The sequence below is a fragment of the Castor canadensis genome, chromosome 9 (genome assembly GCF_047511655.1).
Source record: "Castor canadensis chromosome 9, mCasCan1.hap1v2, whole genome shotgun sequence".
NCBI classification, from domain to species: Eukaryota; Metazoa; Chordata; class Mammalia; order Rodentia; family Castoridae; genus Castor; species Castor canadensis.
The window spans coordinates 250,130-273,484 of NC_133394.1; the positions used below are offsets into that span (position 1 = coordinate 250,130).

The 23,355-nt window shown below is 37.6% G+C and overlaps 1 protein-coding gene across 1 annotated transcript in view; it reads left to right on the forward strand.

Annotated features, from left to right (window-relative positions):
• The window catches only part of Abhd18 (abhydrolase domain containing 18), a 44,762-nt gene that overhangs the window by 302 nt on the left and 21,105 nt on the right, over positions 1-23,355 (forward strand). The window contains exons 2-4 of the mRNA XM_020156187.2: positions 10,549-10,656; positions 11,396-11,480; positions 14,639-14,739. Of these exons, the coding sequence (XP_020011776.1) occupies positions 10,565-10,656; positions 11,396-11,480; positions 14,639-14,739 (278 nt within the window). The 5' untranslated portion in view covers positions 10,549-10,564. The remainder of the gene's footprint in view (positions 1-10,548; positions 10,657-11,395; positions 11,481-14,638; positions 14,740-23,355) is intronic.

Here is a 23,355-nt window from a genome sequence, read left to right on the forward strand (position 1 = left end):
CGTCCGCCGCCGTCGCCTGCCGACCCCGGCCCGCGCTGAGCGGTAGCAGCAGGAAAACGGTGTTTTCACTAGGTCTGGATGCTGTCCCTTTCCTGGTCCTTAAGAGTTACCTTTTCCCTGCCTTAGCCCGCAGGCTAATCCGGGGCGGAGGTCTCCCGTGTCTGGTAAATTAGCTTTTTGTTAGCGCTAGACCCATTATCCTGTGATTTCATTTGCTCACAGCTGTACTGAGACAGGTGAAGCAGACAAATTTTCATTTTACTGTCAACTAAGACCCAGTTGACTTACTCAGAATCACACCGCGCAAAAGGGGCAGAGTTGGGACCCGAGCTCAGTTCTTTGCACAGACCCCTGACTGTGAAGCCTGTGTTCTTCATCACCAGACTTCCTGTGGAAAGAGTGGCAATGAGACTCTCTTCCTATATCTCTTAAAGATACTAAAGCAAGCACTCAATTTTTATGTAAATGAAATAATTTGCCACTATGCATTAGGTCAAGTACAATTTCCCATTTGTTATTTTGCTGAAGGTCACAGAGCTAGTGGAGGAACCAGGCCTTCTGACGCTACTGTTTTCCATCGCTGCCTCCAAGTGATGACTTCAGACCACAGACACCCCGGTGCTCGCAAAGTCTATAAACAAGCTCTAAGTACTTCTTAGGAACACTCAGGTAGCAACCAAACAAAAGTCAAGTTTGGGGGCTAGAGGAGGGGCTCAAGTGGTAAGAGCGCCTGCCTGAGTACAAACTCCAGTGCTGCCAAAAAAACCAAAGTAAACTTTGGAGCGCAGTTGGGTTTTTTGGGTTTTGGTTTTGTTTTGTTTTCAATAGCCCATCAAAAAGAGCCAAATTGGAAAAGAGCTTAGGTTGATTCTTGGATAGGAGACAGTCCACTTGGTGGGTTTCTTTAGATGACTGTTCAGAATAGATACCCACATTCCTCACAAACCAACTTCCTATCTTTCTGCTTTTCTCCTTTGTAAAAGTAAAAGGAATTAAACTTGTTGCACAAGGACCTTATTGCTAACTGGATATCCGAAGTATGTAAACCCTTTCTTACCTACATAAGCTTGTATTGAAAAGAAGTGATTTAAAAGTAAAGTTACGAAATAAAAATTAGGTCTCTTTTTGGGGAATGAAGGGAAAAGTTCTATATATGGTGGTACTGTTAGAAAATTTCACTTAAGAGCTGGGGCCAGTGGCTCACATCTGTAATCCTAGCTACTTAGGAGGCAGAGACCAGGAGGATTGTGGTTCCGAGCCAACCCCACCTGGGCAAATAGTTCCCAAGACCATATCTGGAAAAAAATCCGTCACAAAAAGGTGGAGTGGCTCAAGCAGTAAGAGTGCCTGCCCCGAGTTCAAAATAAAAAGTAAATAAAAATAATTTCACTTATGCCTTTAAGATATATAAGCAATGTGAGGAAAACAGTCCAGAAAAAATTAGGGTTGGTTGTTTGCTCAGGTGCGAGAGAAATGGGAAATAGAGAGTACTAGATGGCGTAGTAGATCCTAGTGCCACTTTAGCAGCAGAGCTCATTTCTAGGAAAGACTTTCTTTCCTTGGCACTATCCCAAGCACTTCTATTTTTGTTTCACTTTGTTTTCCTTCTCCCATTAGCTATAAAAACATAGATGGCACTGTATTGGTTTGGCTTGGTACTTCCTTCAGAAGTGGGTCCTGCTTATGCAGAGCTCACTGGTGTCATTGTAGCTTGATGTGGGGCTTTTAGTGTCTGGCATAGCTCCAGATGGTACTTCCTTTTGGTAAAAAGTACCTGGGCTTAAGAGTATTGTCTGTTTATGGTGGCAGGGAATACTTTGAGGATAGCCAGCCCTGCCTAGAAAGACATACATGTTTAGAGGGTCAGAAAATCCTGGTATTTTATATAGTTGTTGGGTCTGAAATGGCATTTAAGAAGACCTATCTATGTAAGCCCAAATCGCAGAACCAAATATATAATAAGCTATGTGTATGTCTATTTGTCAGTTTATTGCAGGTAAATATAAAAGGAAATAAGCTGACTCTAGACATGGAGTGCTGATGCATGTGACCTGTTACACAGAGTTAAAGTGATTTAGGAAAGTTTTCTAGTGCAGAGTTAAAAATTATGAATGACTGGCTGAGGGAATGGCTTAAGTGGTCGAGCTCCTGTGTAGCAAGTCTAAGGCCCTGAGTTCAAACTCCAGTACCACCACTACAAAAAAAAACTTAGAAATGACTAAACAATTTAGGCATATAATAAGTATAGTACCTTACAAAATACTTGAAAAGTTTATTGTTCTTAGATACCTTCTTGCCTCTGTTGCAACTTTCTACTTCTGTATATTTATCTTACTCTAGTTTTATCTACTACCAACCTGGTTTAGCCAGGTGTGGTGGCTCTTGTCTGTGATCCCAGCTATTCCAGAGGCAGAGGTAGGAGGATAGTGGTCAGGGAATGGACCCTGGAAAAAAACATGAGACCCTATCTGAAAAATAAAAGTGAAACAAAAAAGGATGGAGCATGGCTTAAGTGATAAGAGTGCCTGGCTAGCAAGCACAAGTCCCTGAATTCAATCCCCAGTACTGCCAAAAAATAAAAAATAAAAAGAGATAGAAATCTATAAAAATGAAATGTCAGCAGCATATTACTTTCTTCTTACTGTAAAATGAGTGTTGGATTTTTAATTTAATTTTATATTTTTAGTAACATGGAATCTGCATATTGCTTTTATTCCATGGACATTACAAAGGAAAACTTTGACCTTGGTCTCATTCTTGCCACATTAGAAAAAACAAAGGGCCTATAATAATTGCAAGAGACAATGAAGTCCTGCATTATAATGACATACCACCACTCTGCCATTTAATAAATATTCACACAAAATGTATCAGTGCTATCTATGTCTTACAACAATGCCAGAACGGTCCAAGGAGTAAAATATTAAAATCATTGTGTTGGTCAGCTTTCCATAGCTGTGCCAAAATACTGGAGAAAACCAACTTAAGCCAAGGTAACGTTTATTTTGGCTTACAATTTCTGAGGTTTTAGTCCATGGTCCTTTGACCACTTTAATTTTTGGGTCTGTGATGAGGCAGAACATGGTGACAGGGAGTGTGCTGCAGAGGAAGTCTTTTTCACTCAAGGCTCCTGAGAAGTAGAGAGAGAGAGAGTGCTTGGAGGAACAGGATCTTATATCCCTTCAAGGACATGCCCCCACTGACCTCACTTCCTTCCATTAGCCTCAACTCCTAGCATCACCAAAGACTGGCCACCAAGTCTTTAGCACGTATGGAGGACATTTCAGACCCAAACCATAACAATCATCATTCAGTTCATTATTTTCTTTGTTGCATCCTCCCCTCATCTGAATTTAATTTCTAAAGAACCTGCTTCTTATTTAGAATACGTGACACCAGTTAGGATTTTGTTAATTGGGTAGAGAATAAACTTACTAATCCATTTCTTTTTTTAATCTTAAACTTTTTGTTGTTGTGCTGGGTGGGGGTACATTGTAGTATTTACAAAAGTTCTTACAATATATCAAGTATATAATACTTTTTTTTCAGATAAAATATTACAGGTTTATTTAAAACTTAATTCTCACCTTGAGTATGCAAAATACAAACTCCACAATATGTTCAATTTTTTTACTTTGTAGTTTACAAATATATAAACTAGAAGTTTGCTTAAATTTATATTACATACTTATTAAGGCAAGGAGCTATATAGAAAAGAACACATTTGTTCTGCTTGAGGCATACTTGCGAATAAACCATTGTACAAATTATTGTACATCTGAAACCACAGTGCATTACAGACTGTCTGCATAAAAATGTTAAAGAAATAAAACAGGTGTATTTACCTGACTTAGGTCATATGTGCAGATCGGAAGACAAGAGATTCCTTGTCAAAGTATACAGCAGTTTGAGAACCTTGGCTTCCTCATTTGGTACATTTAGAACCAAGACTCACCAAGCACCATCATTTAGGCTAGTGGAACACATTTTTCTGTACCTGAATTTCTTCCTCTTCTTCTAACAAAATAATGGCTTTTAGAAGGCAAAGGGAATACAAGGTGATCTTTATATATTTGGATTGCATTGAAACAATTCAAGGGAATTCTGCTCTTCCCTCCCCGCAACTCACGAATCTTTTATACTTGAATTCACCCCCTCCACCATTTCCTTCATTCCCACTTCCCCCTTACTATCTATTTCTACCCCAACTGGGTATGTACTTTAGTTCAGTTCTGACAGTCAGCAATCTGAGAGTCATTGCAGACTCCCCAAGTTCAGGGCACAGTCCTCCGGATGCCAGTCACACTCAGAAGTCTCTAGGCCTCCAAAAGGGTGGCGTGGCTATAAATTTAAAGGTTCTTAAATTCCTTGTGAGTCAATAATTTGCAAGAATAACTTGTAGGATACTTACGATTACAACTTTATTATAAAGCATACAACTCAGAAACAGCCAAATGAAACACATGAGGCAAGCAGTTGTGTAGCTGCTGTGGCCTCTCTCTGGAGTCAGAGAGCATCACCTTCCCAACACATCAGGACATTCATCACCCAAAATGCTCCACCAACGCCCAGTGTCCAGAGTTTTTAGCGGGGCTTTATTACTGAGACATAATTACTTGAATCAAGTTACTGAACGCAGTTTCCAACTCTGCCCTCTCTGGAGGTCTGGCTGGCCCAAAATTCCAACCTTTAGTTATGTCATTCATCTTCTGATGATCAGCCCTAACCCTAAAACTTTATATGGAGGTTCACTGTGAGTCACCTCACTAATATAACATACTCATAACTTAGGAAATTGTAAGCGTTTTAGGAGCACCATGGCAGAACTGGGGTCAAAGACTATAGATATATATTTTGATAGTACTTGGATTTGTTCAGGTCTATGAAGCTTGGGGTTTTTTGTTTTTGTTTTTTTTTTCTCCTATTGGTAGGAAACTATGAAGAAGGTTAATTGTCACCTGATTGAGAATGTAAGGCTAGACACTGTACCCAAAAGCTGAGAAGTACAATTGTTCTCTCCTAGGTCTTTGTAATCCCCCTCTTTGAATTTGGCAGAACCTGTGTTTTATCTTTTAATCAATAAAAACATGGCAAAGATGACTGTTACTCCCACAGTTGCATTGTGTTACATGGCAAAGGCAATAAATAGCATGTCACTCTCACTCTCCTGCTGGCCTTGAAGAAGTAAACTGCAGTGTTGTGAAACTGTGAAGACAGCTATGCCGTAGAGAACTGGGGATAGCCTCCAGGAGCTGACAAGATACTGAAACTTCAGTCCTACAGTTGCAAGTAAATGAATTCTGCCAGTGCCTGGGTACACTTGAAAGTAGGTTCTTCTCCATCCAAGCAACTGTATGAAAACTTAGCCCAGCTGACATTTGATTGAGCTGGATGAAGGCCTGAAGCAAAAACCCAGCAAGGCTGGGCTTTGCAAACTACTACTCAAGGGAAAAGGAGAGTCACAGTTTGAAGCCAGCCCAGGCAAATAGTTCACGAGACCCTATTCCAAAAAACAGGACTGGCAGAGTGGCTCGAGGTGTAGGCTCTGAGTTCAACCCCAGTACTGCAAAATAAAATAGCAGGCTCTCGAAAGAATTGAATTTATTGGGGAATTTCCAGGAGGTTGCACTCTGGGGTATGCATGCTGTGAAAGATCATAGGCAAATCTAGGGAAATTAAGACCAGAGGAAACTTTTAAATGCAAAAAGAAATAACATGTATGCTGCTGTGAAACAAAAGTTCATTAATTACAGGGCTTATTACAGCCAGTGACATATGTACTGGCTGTTGCTAGGAGCTAGTCTTCATAGAAGTGACTGATCATAAGGTTGTGATTTAGTTCAGATACTTACAAGGTTGCAGTTAAGATTATTACTGGAAATACGTGTCTTCATAAAATGAGCTTGACTGAAAAGTTATGGTTTTGTCAAGTTTTTGTGGTAGTTCTCAGTGTCCAGCAAACATGCATGAGACCTACCCATCTTGGCTTCCCATCTCCATCTTATGAGAAATTTGAGGTAAGTGACTTGATTTTGATTCCAACAACTTTCCCAAGTTAACCCCAAATTATAAATTTTTCCCAGTTTTTTTTATTGTGGTAAAATATACTTACATAAAATTTGTTATCTCGATCATTTCTAAGTCCAGTATCTCAATCATTTTATAGTCCCAGTGCATATTAAGTACATTCATGTTGTTGAACAACCATCACAACCATCCATCCTTCTGTCGTTTTCATCTTAAAAAACTGTACCCATTAAACAGTGATCTCCTCCATTTCCCCTTCCCCCCACTACTAGCCTCCATTATTCTAATTTGTGTCTCTATAAGTACTCTAGATATCTCATGGATGGAATCATTTGGTATTTGTCTTTTTGAGATAATATTCTCAAGGTTTATCCATATTGAAGGTTGTGCCAGAATCTCCTTTTTAAACTGAATACTATTCCATTGTGCACAGATGAGTACATGTATATAAAACATTTTGTGTATCCTTTCATCTGTTGATGGACACAGGATTCAGATTTATTATTTTGATAAAAACTTTTATAGTTGCATCTTCACATTTATAACGTTATTTGATAGTTATGATGTACCTGTTGATTTGATTTCTACTTCCAGACTCAGTGAACTATGGCTTGTTGGCCAACCTGCCTATTTTTCTATGGCCAGTGAGCTTAGAATAGTGTGTTCAGATGAGCACTTAACACTCTACTTCATGAGAGAGGCAATGACTTTGAACCCCAACTAAGCACACTCCCACCTCCCAAATTCATTGTCCTCATCAAAAGATCTGGATTATTTTTAAATGCACTTAATTATTACATTTTTAATTTCCTCAATATAAAAACAATGAAAATTAGTTTTCTTTCTTGTAAACTAAGTACCTATGTAACACACTTAACTTTGCTTTTTAGATCATAGAAGAAAGGAGCAAATCTGTCTGTCATTATTTGTTGTAAAGAGTCTGTTAATGCCATGTAGGCCATGAAAATACAGGCTTACATGTTAAATAGCGTAAACACTGTGGCCATTATAGTAGGCCTGGTATTAAATTTTCAAAGCACTGGTTAAGTGCTTTACATAGAGTAGCTCATTTCATTCCAACACCAATTTTACCACATAAACATTCTCATATTCCCTATTTTACAGTGAGTTACGGAAAGGTTTAGTAACTTGTTCAGTCATATAAGAATCGACCCAGTTTGGCCCTATAGTTCATGTTTCAAATACATCTCTTTCAAATTTACATACTCTAAGTAAATATAAAGCAATTAGGTTTGAACATTTAAAAGAACCTACAGAATCAATAAAGCAAAAAAGCCTAACAACTAGAATAAAATACTTGTCATAGTAATAAATTTAAAAAGATAAAGTGTGGGGGTATGTACATATATCTTTGAGTTTGAAAGAGCTTTGCAGATACCTACTTATAAGTAAGCAGAGGGAGCCAGACTCCTTGAAGAATAATTAGTAGTCTTTTTTTTTCTGCTTAAAATGTGTACATGTATAATGGATAGGACAAGAACTCACAGGTATAAAATATTGACAATGCTTACCTTTTCGGAGGAACAGCTTAGTGGAAGTGATGAAAAGAGGCTTTTTTGCCATTGCTCTGTATATTTTTAGATGAATTTTGTCAAGAATGTGTCACATTACTTTCACAGCTATTTTTTTCAAAGCTTATGTGGGTAAATAAATAACATCAGTAAGAAAAATATCAGGTAAAATCAAATACAATCAGCACTAAATACCCTGAAAAGTAGAATTAGATGCAATTGGAAGGAGATTATTTCCCCCTTTTTACCACATATTCTTCTGTATAAATTTTACTTCTGTAAAAATTTTACAATGAACACTTAAATTAAAAAACAAGGAGATTGGAGTAGAGTGCTTGTCTGCCATGTGCAAAGACCCTGAGTTCAGCCCCTAGATCTGCCAAAAAAAAAAAAAGAAGGGCATATATGATCATTTTCTCATGCCTTTCTCTTATGTTGATTACTCTTCCTGTGCCTTACCCAGTGATCAACATCATTTTTAACAAGTTTTGTTGGAACTTTGTCCATGAGTAGACTTAGGTGCATAATTTTAATGAGATTTGCAATTTAAAGATGAGAGTTCTCTTCCTTGTCATGTAGTTCTTAGCTTAAATATTGTCTTTTGGTACCTATTTGAGAATTTTTCTCACTACCAAAAGAGCCCTGTAGAGTATATCGTATTGTCTTATTTTCATCATAGTGTCATCATAATTTATTCCTACTTATTTAGTTTGTTTGTTTTTAAAGTTTTCCTGAACTAGTAAACGGTAGAAATGTGTCTTTCATCCTTTGTAGCACAGGGCCTAAAATCATTGGGATGTAGTAAGCACTTAATAAATGTTTCTTGGGTAAAAAGGATAACACTCTTTCTTCAAAGTTCATAAACTTACATTTTTATTAAGCTTGGAGGATGGTTCATGTCTTGAACTGGACTTCGTCCTTCTCCTCTCTAGGGGGAGTTAGCGATGTCCTGAACCTGGCCAATTGGGATTGGGATTGGGATTGGGATTGGTATATGGCCCAAGGCAGACTTAGGGTAGAAGTAACGAAGCTTCAAAGACTACTCAGACACTCAGGTCAGTGCAGCAACATTTATTCACACTTCAAATGTACACTTACAAGGTCCAAGAGGGAGTCACAGCACACAGTAGGTCACCTTGCAGGGCACCATAGGCAAGGTTTGTGGGGTGGAGCTCCACCAAGCAGTCAGTTCTTTCGGGGTGAGACTTGGCAGGCAGAGCCAGCCAAGCTGTCCCCGCCCAGGAACCCCGCCCAGCTGTCCTTGGTCAGCTCATTCGGGCTAAGAGTGCAGGGTGCTCAATCTGCTTGGAAGGGAAAGCTGTCACAAGGCAAGACCTCTCTTACTCGGGGACAGAGTCCTTCTGGCAAGGCGAGCTCATGCAAGAGGGAGTCCCTTGATCCTAGTGTACTTGCTCCTGAGCGTGGGAGGACATTGGAGAGTGGCACTCTGCTGTGCCCTCTGTAGGTGTCCTTTAGATATGATTTTCTCTAGGGTGTTCCCCCTCTGATGTCACCTAGTCCTCTGCTGCTTGGTTACACCCAAAAGTGGGGGCCCCAGGACACTGCTGTAGATGTCATCACATCTTAGCATAAGCATAGCCATATTAGACACCAATTGGTTGCATGCCTTATCAGTCCTGTCCATATAAATGGTGTCCTGATGTTGGCAACAGCTGTTTATAGTCCAGAGGTCTGGTAGCTCACTGATTCTAAACTGCAATACACCCAAAATGCAGACAAACTTTGCAGCTTGTTAAGTGAGGCTTTATGTTCTCTACAGTTCAGCTATGGTGGGTCGATAATAATTCATAGGAATCAAGTAATCAGTTTGTTTATGATGGTAGATCTGAATGATGTAAACAAAGTTGTATACACTTTACCATTTTTCCCTAACATTATCATGCCAAAACCAAATTTTTTACCAAGCTTAATTTTGTAGTACATGAAAATGGAGAAAAAGAGAAATAGTCAGTATTAAGAAACACTGGATAGAGCTGGGAACATGGCTTCAGTGGTAGAGTGCCTGCCTAGCAAGTATGAGGCCCTGAGTTCAAACCCAGTATCACCAAAAAAAAAAAAGAAAGAAAGAAAGAAACTGGATATGGGTTATATTGTCTAACAAATACATTAGCTAGCAAATGTTTGTTCTTGGTAATAAAAATTGTGTGGCAGATTGAATGACTTCTTTTGCTGGCCCAGTCCTAAAAACAACTTAGTGGGCCTGTCCAGTTGAGGGTAGGTTATATTGTACATCTGTGCAAGAAAGAAAGACATTAAGTTGAACTTGTAGTTTGTTAAAAAGCAAAAATATAAGACAAAAGACTGGTTCCAAAAAAATGTTTTGAAGTGAATAAAGTTCACTATTGGAAATGCAAATTTCCATTTTATTTTCATCTAAGTAGAATAAAACCTGAATCATGTTTTGCTCACAAATCAAAACTACACCTTTCAATTTGAAAAGATTAAGGTGGATATTTAAAAATCTTCAGAAATACTTGAGAGATGGTTTACAAATGGTAGCACTGATTATTACTCCTTGTTAACAGTTGTACAATAAAGAGGCAGTGTGTTTAACAAATCTCGAGCTTTGTGCTCAGAATTGAAGTTCTGTTTCCTACTAGCTGGGTAGATGACTTGTAGTTTCCCTTCCTCACTTTGCTCCTCTGTTTAACTGTCATACTAGATGCTTTGTCAGAGTTGTTGGGAGAGCTTGTTAAATGAGATTGTGTGTTTACATTTGTGCTATGTTGTTTAAAACGGTGCCTGGTTGGTAATACAGCACTACAGTAAGCATTTTCCCTTACTTTGCCCTAGAGGAATGCAAGTTTAGCCGGCTTGGGGCTCTTCATTTTGTTTCATCCCAGTTCCTCAAAGAATAAAATCAGGGATTTACTCTCAATCTTTAATTTACCTGATATTCAAAGAGATGGTTAGAGAGTTAACCTGATGTCTAGATAAAAAAGTAAAATATTTACAATTTTACTTTTAGATGGTGTTTGCTACTAATGGGTATAAGCAAGTTAGATGTCCTGTACAGGAGACTTCTCCTCACAAAACTTTTCATCAGAGGATGGGGAAGACCAGAGGACCTCAAAAGGTAATGTTTTCCCCTTGTTTTGAATTTGTTGTTTTTGTAAACATATAAAATTTTATCTCAGTTGTAAAATCCTTTGCCCTCAAATATAGAGTGCTTTTTTCAGGAAATTGACTGTATAAAAAGTGTAATTATTTGTTTTACCTTTTTAGTTATTTCTGAGTTTAGCTCATAATATCTTAAATTGAAGTATTTTAAAAAACTGTTAATATTTTTAAATAGAGAGCTCTCAGACAGCAGCTGGAGTTATGCCTCAAGTGGTAAAGCACCTGCCTAGCAAGCACAAAGGACTGAGTTCAGCCAGCACTGGCTTATGCCTATGATCCTAGCTACTCAGGAGGCAGAGATCAGGAGGATTGTGATTCAAAGCCAGCCCAGGCAAATAGTTCAGACCCTATCTTGAAAAAACCATCACACAAAAAGCCTGGTGGAGTGGCTAAAGTGATAGGTCCTGAGTTCAAGCCTCAATACTACAAAAAAAAGAAAGAAAGAAATTTTCAGGATTGGTCCCTTCTTTAATTTTGATTCTTATATGTGCTAATTGATTTTTGAACAATTTTATTTCTCATATTTTTCTGAAGTAAGTGTCTAGTTTGTAATTATTCTTTTCATTAGTGATAAAAATAAAATTTTCCTATGACTTATAAACTGAATTTGCTCAATTTTTGATCACTACTCGTCATCTCAATAAAGGCAGTATAAAAGGTGACTATTTTTCTTTTTGTCTTCTTTCCTGTAATAGACTCTTTGAATTCAGAAAGATGATCGGAAATCGAGAAAAATGCCAGAATCTGGTTTCCAGCGATTATCCAGTGTACATTGATAAGGTATTCAAATTAAGGAAATGCATATGTAGAAATTCTAGTTCAACATGAGTATGTGCCAAGAGTAGATTGAATGTACAATAACATCCCGTAAAACATGAGTGCAGTGGTTTTTTCAATTAATATTTTTAAAAAATGCTGTTCGTGGACTGGAACATGACTCAAGTAGTAGAGTCCCTATTTACCAAGCACAAAGCCTAGAGTTCAAATGCTAGTACCACACCCCTTCTCCCCCAAAAAATGCTATTTGTACCCTAACTAGATGTTTTTAATAACTGTATTTATAGCTGAGCACTGGTGGCTCACACCTGTAATTCTAGCTAGTCAGGAGGCAATATAGGAGGCAATAGTTTGCGAGACCCTATTTTGAAATTCCCCAGTACAAAAAAGAGCTGATGGAGTGGCTCAGGGTGTAGGCCCTGAGTTCAAGCCCCGGCTACAAAAAAAAAAAAAAAAAAAACCACTATATGCATTTGGGAGCGTATATTTAGTCCCGTGCCTGAATACAAAGAAGTATTTAGGCTAGATCTTTCTGAGTCTCATTTTGTATCTTTAGGCTGGAGAGGGTTACAGTAACTTCTTCAGCATTAAGGAAGAACATTAAGAAGAGCAGTAGGTACTAAAGGGGGAGTGATCTGGTTGGATAATAAGCACATAAGAATTATTTTCAAAACAACTGTTTATATAGTTAATTGTCGAGAATGGTATAAAGAAAATTAGAGAAGATGAGAATATTCTTGAAACTGTTTTGTTTTTTAAGTGTTATGTACCATCTTTCTAGTGTTATCTAATTGGATACTTTGAGATATAGTTGGAGATAGGTAGGCTTCACACATCTCTCCCGACCTTTAACCAAGGTAACTCTATTTGCATCTTTTATATATCACATATACTTAGAACATTTTCTTTTTCAAAACATTTCCTACTGAAAACAGTATTTTATTTTCTATTTTCTCTGGTTTTTCCTTATTAAAACTTGTAGGCTTTAAGCAGGTGCAGGTGGCTCATGCTTGTAACCCTACCCACTTGGGAGGCTGAGAGTGGGAGGATCATGGTTCGAGGCCAGCTTAGGCAAATAGTTCGCAAGACCTGCATCTCCAATAACCAGAGCAAAATGGACTGGAGATGTGGCTGAAATGCTAGAGTGCCTGCTTTGCAAGTACAAAGCCCTGAGTTCAAGCCAAAGTTCCACAAAAAGAAAAAGAAATTACAGGCTTTAAAAGTAAACAAGTTTAAAGCATTAAAGAAACAAGTTTAAAGTCCCTTTAATGTCTGCCTCTCTCCACTATCTAATGCCATCTCTGCCAGGGGCTCTGTGAAGACCTTGACACACATCCCCTTAGTTTATAAAGATTGAGATGTAATTCACATACTGAGATTCATCCTTTTAGAGCACACAATTAGAGGCAGCAGTGTTGGAGGGAAAAAAACTAGTAAATAAATAAAAAATAAAATGTACAATTAAGTATTCTTTAAATCTGTTTACAAAGAGTGATCTAACAAATGTACAGTGTGAGTCCATTCTGAATTGTCACCATGAATCCCCCTGTACAACAAATATATCTTAAAAATGAAAAAAAATTACAGAGTGTACAACTATCAGTTGCCAGAACATTTCATTGCCCCCAAAAGAAACGCTGTCCCATTGTCTCTGTCCCCCACCTGCTGACAACCACTAATCTCTTTCTTTCTCTATGGTTTTCCTATTTAGGACATTTCTCATAGAAGAAATATTACCATATGTGGTCTTTGGTATTATTTTATTCTTTTCTATGGCTAAATAATATTCCAGTGTGTGATGTACCACATTTTGTTTATCCATTCAAAAATTGATTCATAAATTCACATTTGGGTTGTTCCGTTTTGGTCTATTACGAATAATGCAGCTGTGAGCTTTCATTTACAAGTTTTTATGTGAACATCCCACACAGCCTGCATACAAAACAGTTCCGTTTTGTGTATGCTCTATACACTACACAAAAGACTTTCATTCATATGTAATCACGTGTGGTTCTAAAATTATTTTTTTCCTTTTGCCAGCTGTCCTAATACTATTTATTGAATTATTTCCTTTCTCATTAATTTCATTAATTGGTTCTACCTCCTTTATTAAATGACTAATTCATTAGTTTGTGCTGCCTTTTTTTTTTTTTTTTTTTTTCTGGTAACTCAGGGCTTCATGCTTACTAGGCAGGTGCTCTACCAGTTGAGCCACTTTGCCAGTCCCTTTTTTGTGATAGGTTTTTCAAGAAAGGGTCTTGAACTGTTTGCCTGGGCCGGCTTTACTTCAAACAAAGATTCTCCTGATCTCTGCCACCTGAGCAGCTCGGATTGCAGCTGTGAGACACTGGCACCCAGCTCTGCTGCTTTAATTTTGACTACTGACCTAATAGAGGCTTAAAAAAAAAAAAAAAAAACTACTGAAGGGGAAAATAAGTTTTGGTACTGAATGTTAACAAATTGACTTGATTTTCATTTTTTTAGTGTTTTGTTTGTATGTATTTGGTTTTGTTTTTGCTTTTCTGAGACAAAGTCACTATGTAACCTAGTCGGGCCTGGAATTTGTGATCCTCTTACCCCAACCTCCAATGCCTGGGATTACAGGTATGCACCACACACCCAGTACAAATTCCCTTTTCTCTGTGTAGAAATCACATTTTCCTTATTTAATATGCTAACAATAAGTACCCTGATATTAAACCAATGTAATATATTTGATGTCTACTCTTGAGTGTGATAAATTATTGCAATTTATAACTTGTTCTTATGACTATTTTTATATTACTAAATGCTATTGAACTCTCTGTACTAGTATTTTATTTTCAGCTATTTTCTGTCAATGTATGAATTTGATTTATTATTTATTTTCCCAACAAGACTGTAATAGAGGGTGTAGAAGGAAAATAGTGTGTGTAGGTAGGATGTCTTTAAAAAGCATCAGTGGGCCTAAAAGGAAACATCGTAAACAACAGAGACAGTTCTGGGGCTGGGGGTGTAGCTGGATGGTTGAGTGCTTGCCTACCATGTGCAGGGACATAGGTTCAATCCCAATGCTGCCCCCCAAAAGTGATTTTAGTTGGATGTTTTTGCTAGAAAAACATCCATGCCAAACCAAGTTATCTTAGTCTACTTGCATACATTCAGGTTTCCTTTCCTTGTAGATTGAAGAGCAGTCAGACTGTAAGATCCTGGATGGACACTTTGTCTCTCCAATGGCTCACTGTGTGCCTGGCATCATGCCAGTTGAATCGGTTATTGCAAGGTAAGAACACGTTTCAGAAAGCTAAATTAGTAAGTTATTTATGTTCATTAAAATTATAATAATATTAACACAATCTAATGTAAATCACCCAGTAAGTTACTACAGTCTAAATTACTTTAAAAGCTGAATTTAGAAGCTATTTTAGTTCTCGTAAGAATGCAGAGTTAGTATATGTACAAGGATGTGTTGTTGAAGCATTTCTACAGTTGCAAAAAATGAGTACTGCACTAAATGTCCAAAATAGGAGGCCCTACCCATTTTTTTTGTGACTGTGTCATGGACACTGCTACTAACAGGGAATGTCACAGTGCATGAGAGCTTCCAAAGGCAATCCGGTGATGTTCAGGTCCACTTCATAAACACACGAACATGCACACGGTATCTCAGGGAAGTTGCCAAGTAGACAGTTTGGCTTTTAAAATTTCAGTTTTAAATTTCTGCAGTGTACATGCACTTCCTGTAATAGAACACAAAGGCAATTTTTAATTGAAGAAATTAGAGAACGTAGTAATTTAGATTACATAGACTGTAATTTTGCTTAGTAAAGCTCCTCAGGATAGTTTGTGATTAGCATTTCACCTTGTGACTGTCAATAGATATTCTGAAATACCTCTTCATACAATAGAACTTCACTTTTGGGTTTTCTATGTGCCATTAATTTGCTTGGTTGAAACTTTCCTACAGATAGTTCAGAGACCAGTTTTAGTTCAGTCTTGTAAATAGATTTTAATTTGTTTTAAATTCTAAATCGTACACAAACCAGGTCTTCTCCCGGTTTTTCATGCTTTATCTACTTCTGTTTAGTTCAAAGAACGAGATCCTTTATATTCTTCCTCTGCACTGTTAGTAATAAGTCATTTGCTGCTTTCAACAATTGGTTTCTGCTTTAAGAATTGTGTTTGCAATAGCAGGGATTGTGTGTGTATGTGTGAAGATACTTCAGTAAAAAAGGATTTATTCTGTAATGGAATAATAAGCTTCTATGTAACTTATGTAGCTGCACTGGAACCCTAAAAAAATTCCAACTTACTCCAGTAAACTTCATTGTCCTTAAGGTGTTATTTTAAATTAATATTTTTTAATAACTTCAAAATAAAATGCAAGCAGTATCATGTAGTATAAAGAACCAGAACTTTGGAATTAAATAGAAATCAGATTGAACCCTGGCTCCACTACTTACTGATCTAATGACCTTTGGTCAATTACTTAATCTCAGAACCATGTGTTATGAAGTAGAAATAAGACACATGTTTGTTAAAAGGAGCAAATGAGGAATAGAAATAGTATACAAAGAATACAAAAAGCATTAAGTCTATGTGTAACTCTTTAGCTAAATGATGTAGTAGGAAAGAAACTGTAGATTTCCGTATACCACCAGTTCACTCCCTGAAAACATATCCTGTCCTGTAGATTCTCACTCAACCTCATCTGGAAAATTCTGTAGATAGGAACATAAAGAAAGGGAAAGAGCTAAGTTGTAGCTCAATAGTTCAGCACATGCTTAGCGTGCTTGAGGCCTGAGTTCAGTCCCCAGCACAACAAAAAAGAGGAAATTGTGTTCTTTAATTCAGTCTAAGAAACAGTCTCAACATTTGTTTGGAGTAAAGGAAGAGTTCTTTCCAGTTAATGACAAGAATGGGGAAGCAGGTAGAGTGGCTTAAGTATTGCAGCCCTGCCTAGCAAGTACAAGGCACTGGGTTCAAACCCTAGAACTGCAAAATAAACAAGAATGGGAAGCAAGTGACATAGTGTATCTGAAGTGGCATTTTTTAAATATTTTTATTTATTAGTGTATTATAGTTATACCAAGGGTACATTGTGACATTGACAAAAGTGCTTAGAGTATATCATAGTTGAACTCACCCCTCCACCATTTTCCTTTATCCTACATTCTCCTTTATCCTGTTCTCCCTCCATTCTTAGAATAGTTTCAACAGGTCTCATTTTTCCATTTTCATACATTAATACATAATATTTCCATGATAGTCACCCCCCTTCACCCTTCCTTATAACTTCCCCCTCCCAGGACAGGACTTGTTTTACCTTTCTGTCCTTCATTTTTTAAAAAAAGACATTTTTTGTTTGGAGGTTCTAGCAGGGGAGCGCAGCTACTCGTATACCCTTGACCGAAGAACGGTCCTCCTCTATCGGGGATGGTCGTCCTCTTCGACCGAGCGCGCAGCTTCGGGAGGGACGCACATGGAGCGGTGAGGGAGGAAGGGGACACCCGCCTAGCCAGCCAGATCAGCCGAATCAACCCTGACGATCAATGGGGTGACAGATGTCGCAGCCAGATCGCCCTCACATCCACATTTTTTGTTTATGATAGTTATACAGGAGGTTTCACTGTAACATTTCTATACATATATATGTATTATACCTGAATTGGTTCATCCCCTCCATTATTCTCCTTTCTACCTTAGTCCTATACTTACAGTGATTTCAGCAGGTTTGAATGTTTCATACTTGTATTTAAGAAGTACATCAAATTCACCTTCTTTACCATCTTTCGTTTATCCTCCCCCCTCCCATTAGTGCCATCCTTAAGTGACCTGGTTTGCATTCTTGTCCTTCATTGTAAATCCTTTTTCTAATCTTTCTGAGATAGCCCAGTAATTTATTTTGACAAATATAAGTTGTCAAGGGCCAGCCGTCGCTGGTGGCTCATGCCTGTAATCCCAGCTACTCAGGAGGATGGAGGTTCAAAGCCAGCCCGGGCAAATAGCTTGGGAGACCCTATCTCGAAAAAAACCCATCACAAAAAGGGATGGTGGAGTGGCTCAAGGTGCAGGCCCTGAATTCAAAGCCCAATACTGCTTTGAATACACTTGATACCTATTTTTCCTTTCCTCCCCTATGATTTTTGGGAAGTAATTTATGCCGTTGCATTAAAATATTACAAAATACAAATAAAAAGAAAAATATTGGTAATTCTGACAAGACAGGATAGCTGCTCTTTATGTATATTTTTCTAGTCTTTCTTCCTATGTGTTCACATACAAAAATGCTATTCTCTCTCTTCTTTTTGACTGACCCGGTCAGTGAATGGACAGTCTGCTTGGTGTCCATCATCATTTTCTAGTTCCCTGTGGTCAACATTTAAATTGCATGGTTTTCTTCTGCTTAAGCAGAGGAGCTTGTATATAGCTCTTTTCCTACTTACGTGACTATTTTCACCCCATAAACTGCTAAATGTGGAGTTCTGGATTTATAAGTTCTGCAAAGATTTTTAACTTTTGATCATATTGTCACAGAGGTAGGAAAGAATTAATAAATGCTATACTAAGTTTATATGAATTCTCCAGAAGAAACCCTTTTTTGTCCTCTTGTCATTTGGTTAGTAATGAGTCTGTGTCTTTTTTCTGAGTTTCTTCTTTTATTGAGACAGAGGAAAAATCCATCAGGCAAATGAAGTGAAGGGACCCAAACTTTTTTTTCTTTACTCAAATGTCATAAAATTGTGTAAGGTCTATTTGAGCATCACAACGTAGACCACAGAAAATTGTGTAAGTTCCATTTGAGTGGCAGAGTATAGACCCCAGCCTGTGTATTTCCCAGTAATGTGAAATACTGATGAGTTGTCATGTGTCTTATTCTGATGTCTCATGTTGGAAATGTAGGTGTGTCAAAATTCCACCTGAAATAATATTTTTAAACATAGCATTAGTTTGAGCAACTATAGATAATTTAGTATTCAAATTTCATTTAAAGACTGAATCCAATATTAAAGCAACTTTAGCACTTGTCTTCTGGTGAGATGTTAAGTAGACTCCTGCAAGGATAGTTCATGTGTGGTTTTTGGGAATTTCCATTTATTTTTAAATGATTAGAGTTAGGTTTTTCAACAATATAAGAATCAGGCACTCACTTTAAATTACTTGCAAATAAAATTCTCCTGAGTTTTACAAATTTTTATTATTCACAAATACATGTGTATTGGTTTGTGTATGTATGCAAGTGTATGCACATATAATAAAAACAGCTATCCTTGTTTTCAGCATTAAGTTGTTCTCAAGGGTGTTACTTTTCACTTACTTTGCTAGTCTTTCTTGAAACCTGACTGCAGAGTAGACAGTGCACCTGCATAGGTGTGTGGCTGTGTGCACATGTTAAGTTGATGCAATTCAGAGGACTCCAGGGAAAAGTCAAACTGCTCTAGAAGTCAGAATGCTGAATGTCCAGGTCAGCGACCTTTGCAACTTGGGAGGTTGGATACTGCTAACCTGTGAAATTCCCACATTTCCTGCTGGGAATCTTTGCAGGTGGCTTTAATTCTCTTAAAGATGCTTTCAGCCAGGGGATTTGTTTTTCTTAGCTTGCTACAGGGCATTGCTTGGCAGAATGGGAATTCTCAGGTCCTTGGGATGGGAAATGGTTCTTATGTCTTATAATAATCTTTACTGTCTCATTCAGATATGTGTAGCATTCTTTTATTTTTATTATGCTAACTGTCATCATCTCTTGTTGGAGAACTTGTTTGTTTGTTTGTTTGTTTTGGCATTACTGGAGTTTGAACTCAGGCTCTCGTGCCTGCTAGACAATCTTAACCCTTGAGCCACGTCCTCAACTGGAGCACTGGTTCTTAAAGAGGAAGACAGGATTTTAAGAATCAAGGAAGCTACTGGGAGAACTTTTGGGATGTCAGCTCAGCTATCTGCTGGTGTAGTGGCATGAACATTAAAGAGAGAAAGGACAGGCCCAATCTAGGGGCATTTGGTGGAGGGACACACCATTTTGATTTGTTCAGTGGAGTCTGGTGATATTTTATCAGAAGTAGATTTGGGTTGGACTATTCCTTTCTATAAAGGATACATCTTGGCTAGAGGGAATAGAACTGAATTGCTAATTATTATACTTGTTATTCTACAGCAAGAATGCCACTTTAATAAAATTTGAGAATTTTTTAAAAAACACTTTTATTCTACATTTCAAATTATACCAAAGAAATAAATACTATTTAAAGTAAGAAAGTATAGCTTTGCTGAGATTTCACTCAGTGGTAGAGCACTTGCCTACCATGGCTGAAGCTATGGGTTCAATCCTCATCACTGCAGAAATAATAATAATAATAATAATAATTTTAAAATAGCCAACTGTCAGAACTTTCTCTCACTTTTTAAAGAATAGTGGTTTACCATAGAGTGGAAAGAACACTATTTCTAAATTAATAGATATGATTTTAAACAGTATTATATGTTAAGATTTAAAACTATAAAATTGCTTTATTTTTTTGGCAGGACTGGACTTGAACTCAGGACCTCATACTTCCTAGGCAGGCACTCTTATCACTTGAGCCACTCCACCAAACCTTTTTTGTGATGGGTTTTTTCAAGTTGAGTCTCTGGAACTATTTGCCTGGGGCTGGCCTCAAACTGAGATCCTCCTGATCTCTCTCTACTGAGTAGCTACAGGTGCTGGTTGAAATTGCATAATAGCTTAAAAAAAAAAAAAAAACTAAATACCACCCAGGAAGTTAAGGCAGGAGGATTAAGAGTTTGAGGCCAGCCTGGACTACATAATGAGACCCTGTCTCCAAACAACAACCAAAAACCTAAATAGCAATGAATGTCAATAAAATAAACATAAGCAGGAAAAACTGTAGCTTACTTTTATTCTGATGATTTTAACAGCAAATGTGTTCTTAATTTTAAATACAGGTATGGTTTTAAGTCATTTTTACTGTGTCATTCAATAGTTTTCTGCTTATGGTAGCAGGGGGAAAATTTACATGGCATAAAAATTTTCCCAGGATATAAAAAATTGTGTGTAGGTACTGGCAATTCCTGTGTCTACTACAAGGAAGAGCCGTGGGCCAAGAGTCAGTGTCTCCCTGCACTCACTTTGAGGCTCGTCCCTGTTTTGAATTAGAGCTCACTGGAAGGATAAAGTCAGCTATAAAGAAAATGAAGTTGGAAGGAGAAAGTATTACTAGGAAAAGGAGTCAAAAGCTACAGGCTTATTTATGTGTTGGAAAACAGTATTTAGCTAACTTTATAAAAGTAATGTGACAGAGCATAAGCACAGAATTCTGCTGTTTTCACGTCGGCTTGCCTTTTAAATTCTCTAATGAGCTCCATCTATTACAGACATCCTACCCATTCTTATCTGTACTGTAGAAATCAGGGAATGTGATGAAACACTGTTCAAAGCTTAAGTCTCCAAAAGACCAGGCAGATCAATGAGAGTTTTGTTTTGTTTTGTTTTGTTTGTGAGGGAAGGGAAGAAGATGCTCATTGCATGTGACTGGATTTAGTTTTTGTGAATCTAGCCTTCTTTAGTCAGCCTCCCTGCCATCTTAAGAAAGATAGGTACTGTATTTGCCTTTTGAAATGTGCAGTTTGGAACTTGAAAAGTACTACTTTCAGCCTTGTCAAAGGCAACAGGTTAAACAGTGAATGGTTTGTGGTAGTAGGTGAATGGTTAGTTAAATATATGTAATCGTACCATTTTATCTGTTGCTGTCACTGAGAAAAATTCATTTCTACTTTGATCCCATCTTCCCTACTTATTCACATTTTGTTTTCTTTTTTTGCCATCCTGGGGTTTAAACTCACTCCACCAGCCCTTTTCTGTGAGGGGTTTTTTTGTGATAGCATCTCCCAAACTATTTGCCCAGGCTGGCTTTGAACTATGATTCTCCTGATCTGTGCTTCCTGAGTACCTGGGGTTGCAGGTATGAGCCACCCAGCCTCACCTTTTCTTTATTTCACTTCCTCTTACCTCTTTTCAGCTTCCTTTGACATGGTCTCCTTTGTCTACTGGTCTTTTTTCCCTCACTGTCCTCTTCTTTGCAAATGTAGTTATTAACATACCCCCAAAGGAAAACACACACAAAGAAGATAAGATAAAGTACTTATCTTTATTCTAGTAACCTAGGAATGTTACATTTAAATTATATAAATTGTCTCATTCTGTAGTTTGTCTTCAATATTGTTTGCCACTATGATAATTTACATACTCTAGAACTTTTTAAATCTTTTAAATAATTACTGGAAGGAAATACTGTGCTTTTAGAGTCCAGAATCCAAAGCAAAGCAGTCATGCAGCTGTGGAAATAATTAGCACAACTGTTCACTGAAAGTTGAAGGAGTTCAGTATGTGCAGACTTGTTTAAGTAAGAATACATACTTTTAAAAAAATGAGTATAATGCCCACAAAGAGGGGAGGGCTATGGCTAAAAGGAAAAAGTTAAAAGTTAAAAAGGAACAAGGGGTGGGGTGGAGCTCAGTGGCAGATCCCCTAGCCTGGGTGAGGAAGGGGGCTAATGGGTCAGGACAAAAAAAAAAAGAAAATGGCAAGGTGATAGATTTAAATCCAGTCATGTCAATAACTGCATTAAGGACTACATAGGGAGACCCTTTCTCAAATAAACAAGCAAAAAACATCATCTTGATTAACAAAAAATAAGAAAATTAGTGCTTCTATACTTCTCTCTGCCTCTCCTCGTACACTTCCATGACTTTACATTATAGACGATTTACACTGTATTTACATTTTATTATGTGACTACAAAAGGCCTTGTAGCTTAGTGCTTCATCTGTTTTGCAACTATTTCTTCTCCCCTTTTGTCTCTATATTTTTTGACTCTTTCCCTCATAATTTTTCTTTGAATTTTTGTTTTATACCTTAGAGAGTGTTTTGACATTTTTCTTCTAGCCCTCACATTCAGTACTTGATCACTGTAAAAATTAATATAAATAATATAAACTCTGTTAAGATGTACATTGTAAACCCTAGAGCAACTAACCAGAGAGACAGAGAATGGTTAGTAGGAGGAGATTGAGTAGAATAGCTGGGTGTGCTGGCTCACACCTATAATATTATCTACTCAAGAGGCAGAGATCAGGAGGATCAAGGTTCAAAGCCAGCCCAGGCAAATAGTTCACAAGAACCTATCTCGAAAAAAACCCATCCCCAGCAGGCCTGGTAGAGTGGCTCAAGGTGTAGGCCCTGAGTTCAATCCCCTGTACCACAAAAAGAAAGAAAAGAAATCTATTAGTTGGGCTCAGTGATGTACGCTTCTATTCCCACCATTCAGGAGGTAAAGGCAGAAGGATCTTGAGTTCAAAGCCAGCCTGGGCTATTTAGTGAGCCTTTATCTCACAACAGACCTCAAAACAACAGCAGTGACAAAGCAACACCACCAACAAAGCCCAATTAATCCAAAAGAGGGTAGGAAAGGATTTTAAAGATAAAAAAAGGAACAGAGGAGATAGAAAAGTTGCTATCATATTTTTCTAGGACCTTTTTTTTCTTTAACTTACTTTTTTTTCTAAAAAACTTCCTACTATTTGGAAGTTTGCATTTTTGTGAAGGATACAAATTAAAAGAATTTGTATATTTTAATTTTTACACAATTTATTGAGGTATATTTTACCTGTAAAAATCCACCCATTTCAAATACAGATCACTGTTTTTTTTCCTGATTAATCTGTTATCACCTTCAAGAGGTCAGTTTTTCTGTTTGTCCATCTCTACCTCCCCCCTGCACTTTCTTTTAAATGGAAGGCCTTTACTTGTTCATTAATACTTACGGATGGAGAATTGGGTTTCTCTACTGTGTGAAATTCCTTTCTCCTGGCTGGTTCTTAGTATCTAAGAGGTGTATGTCACCTG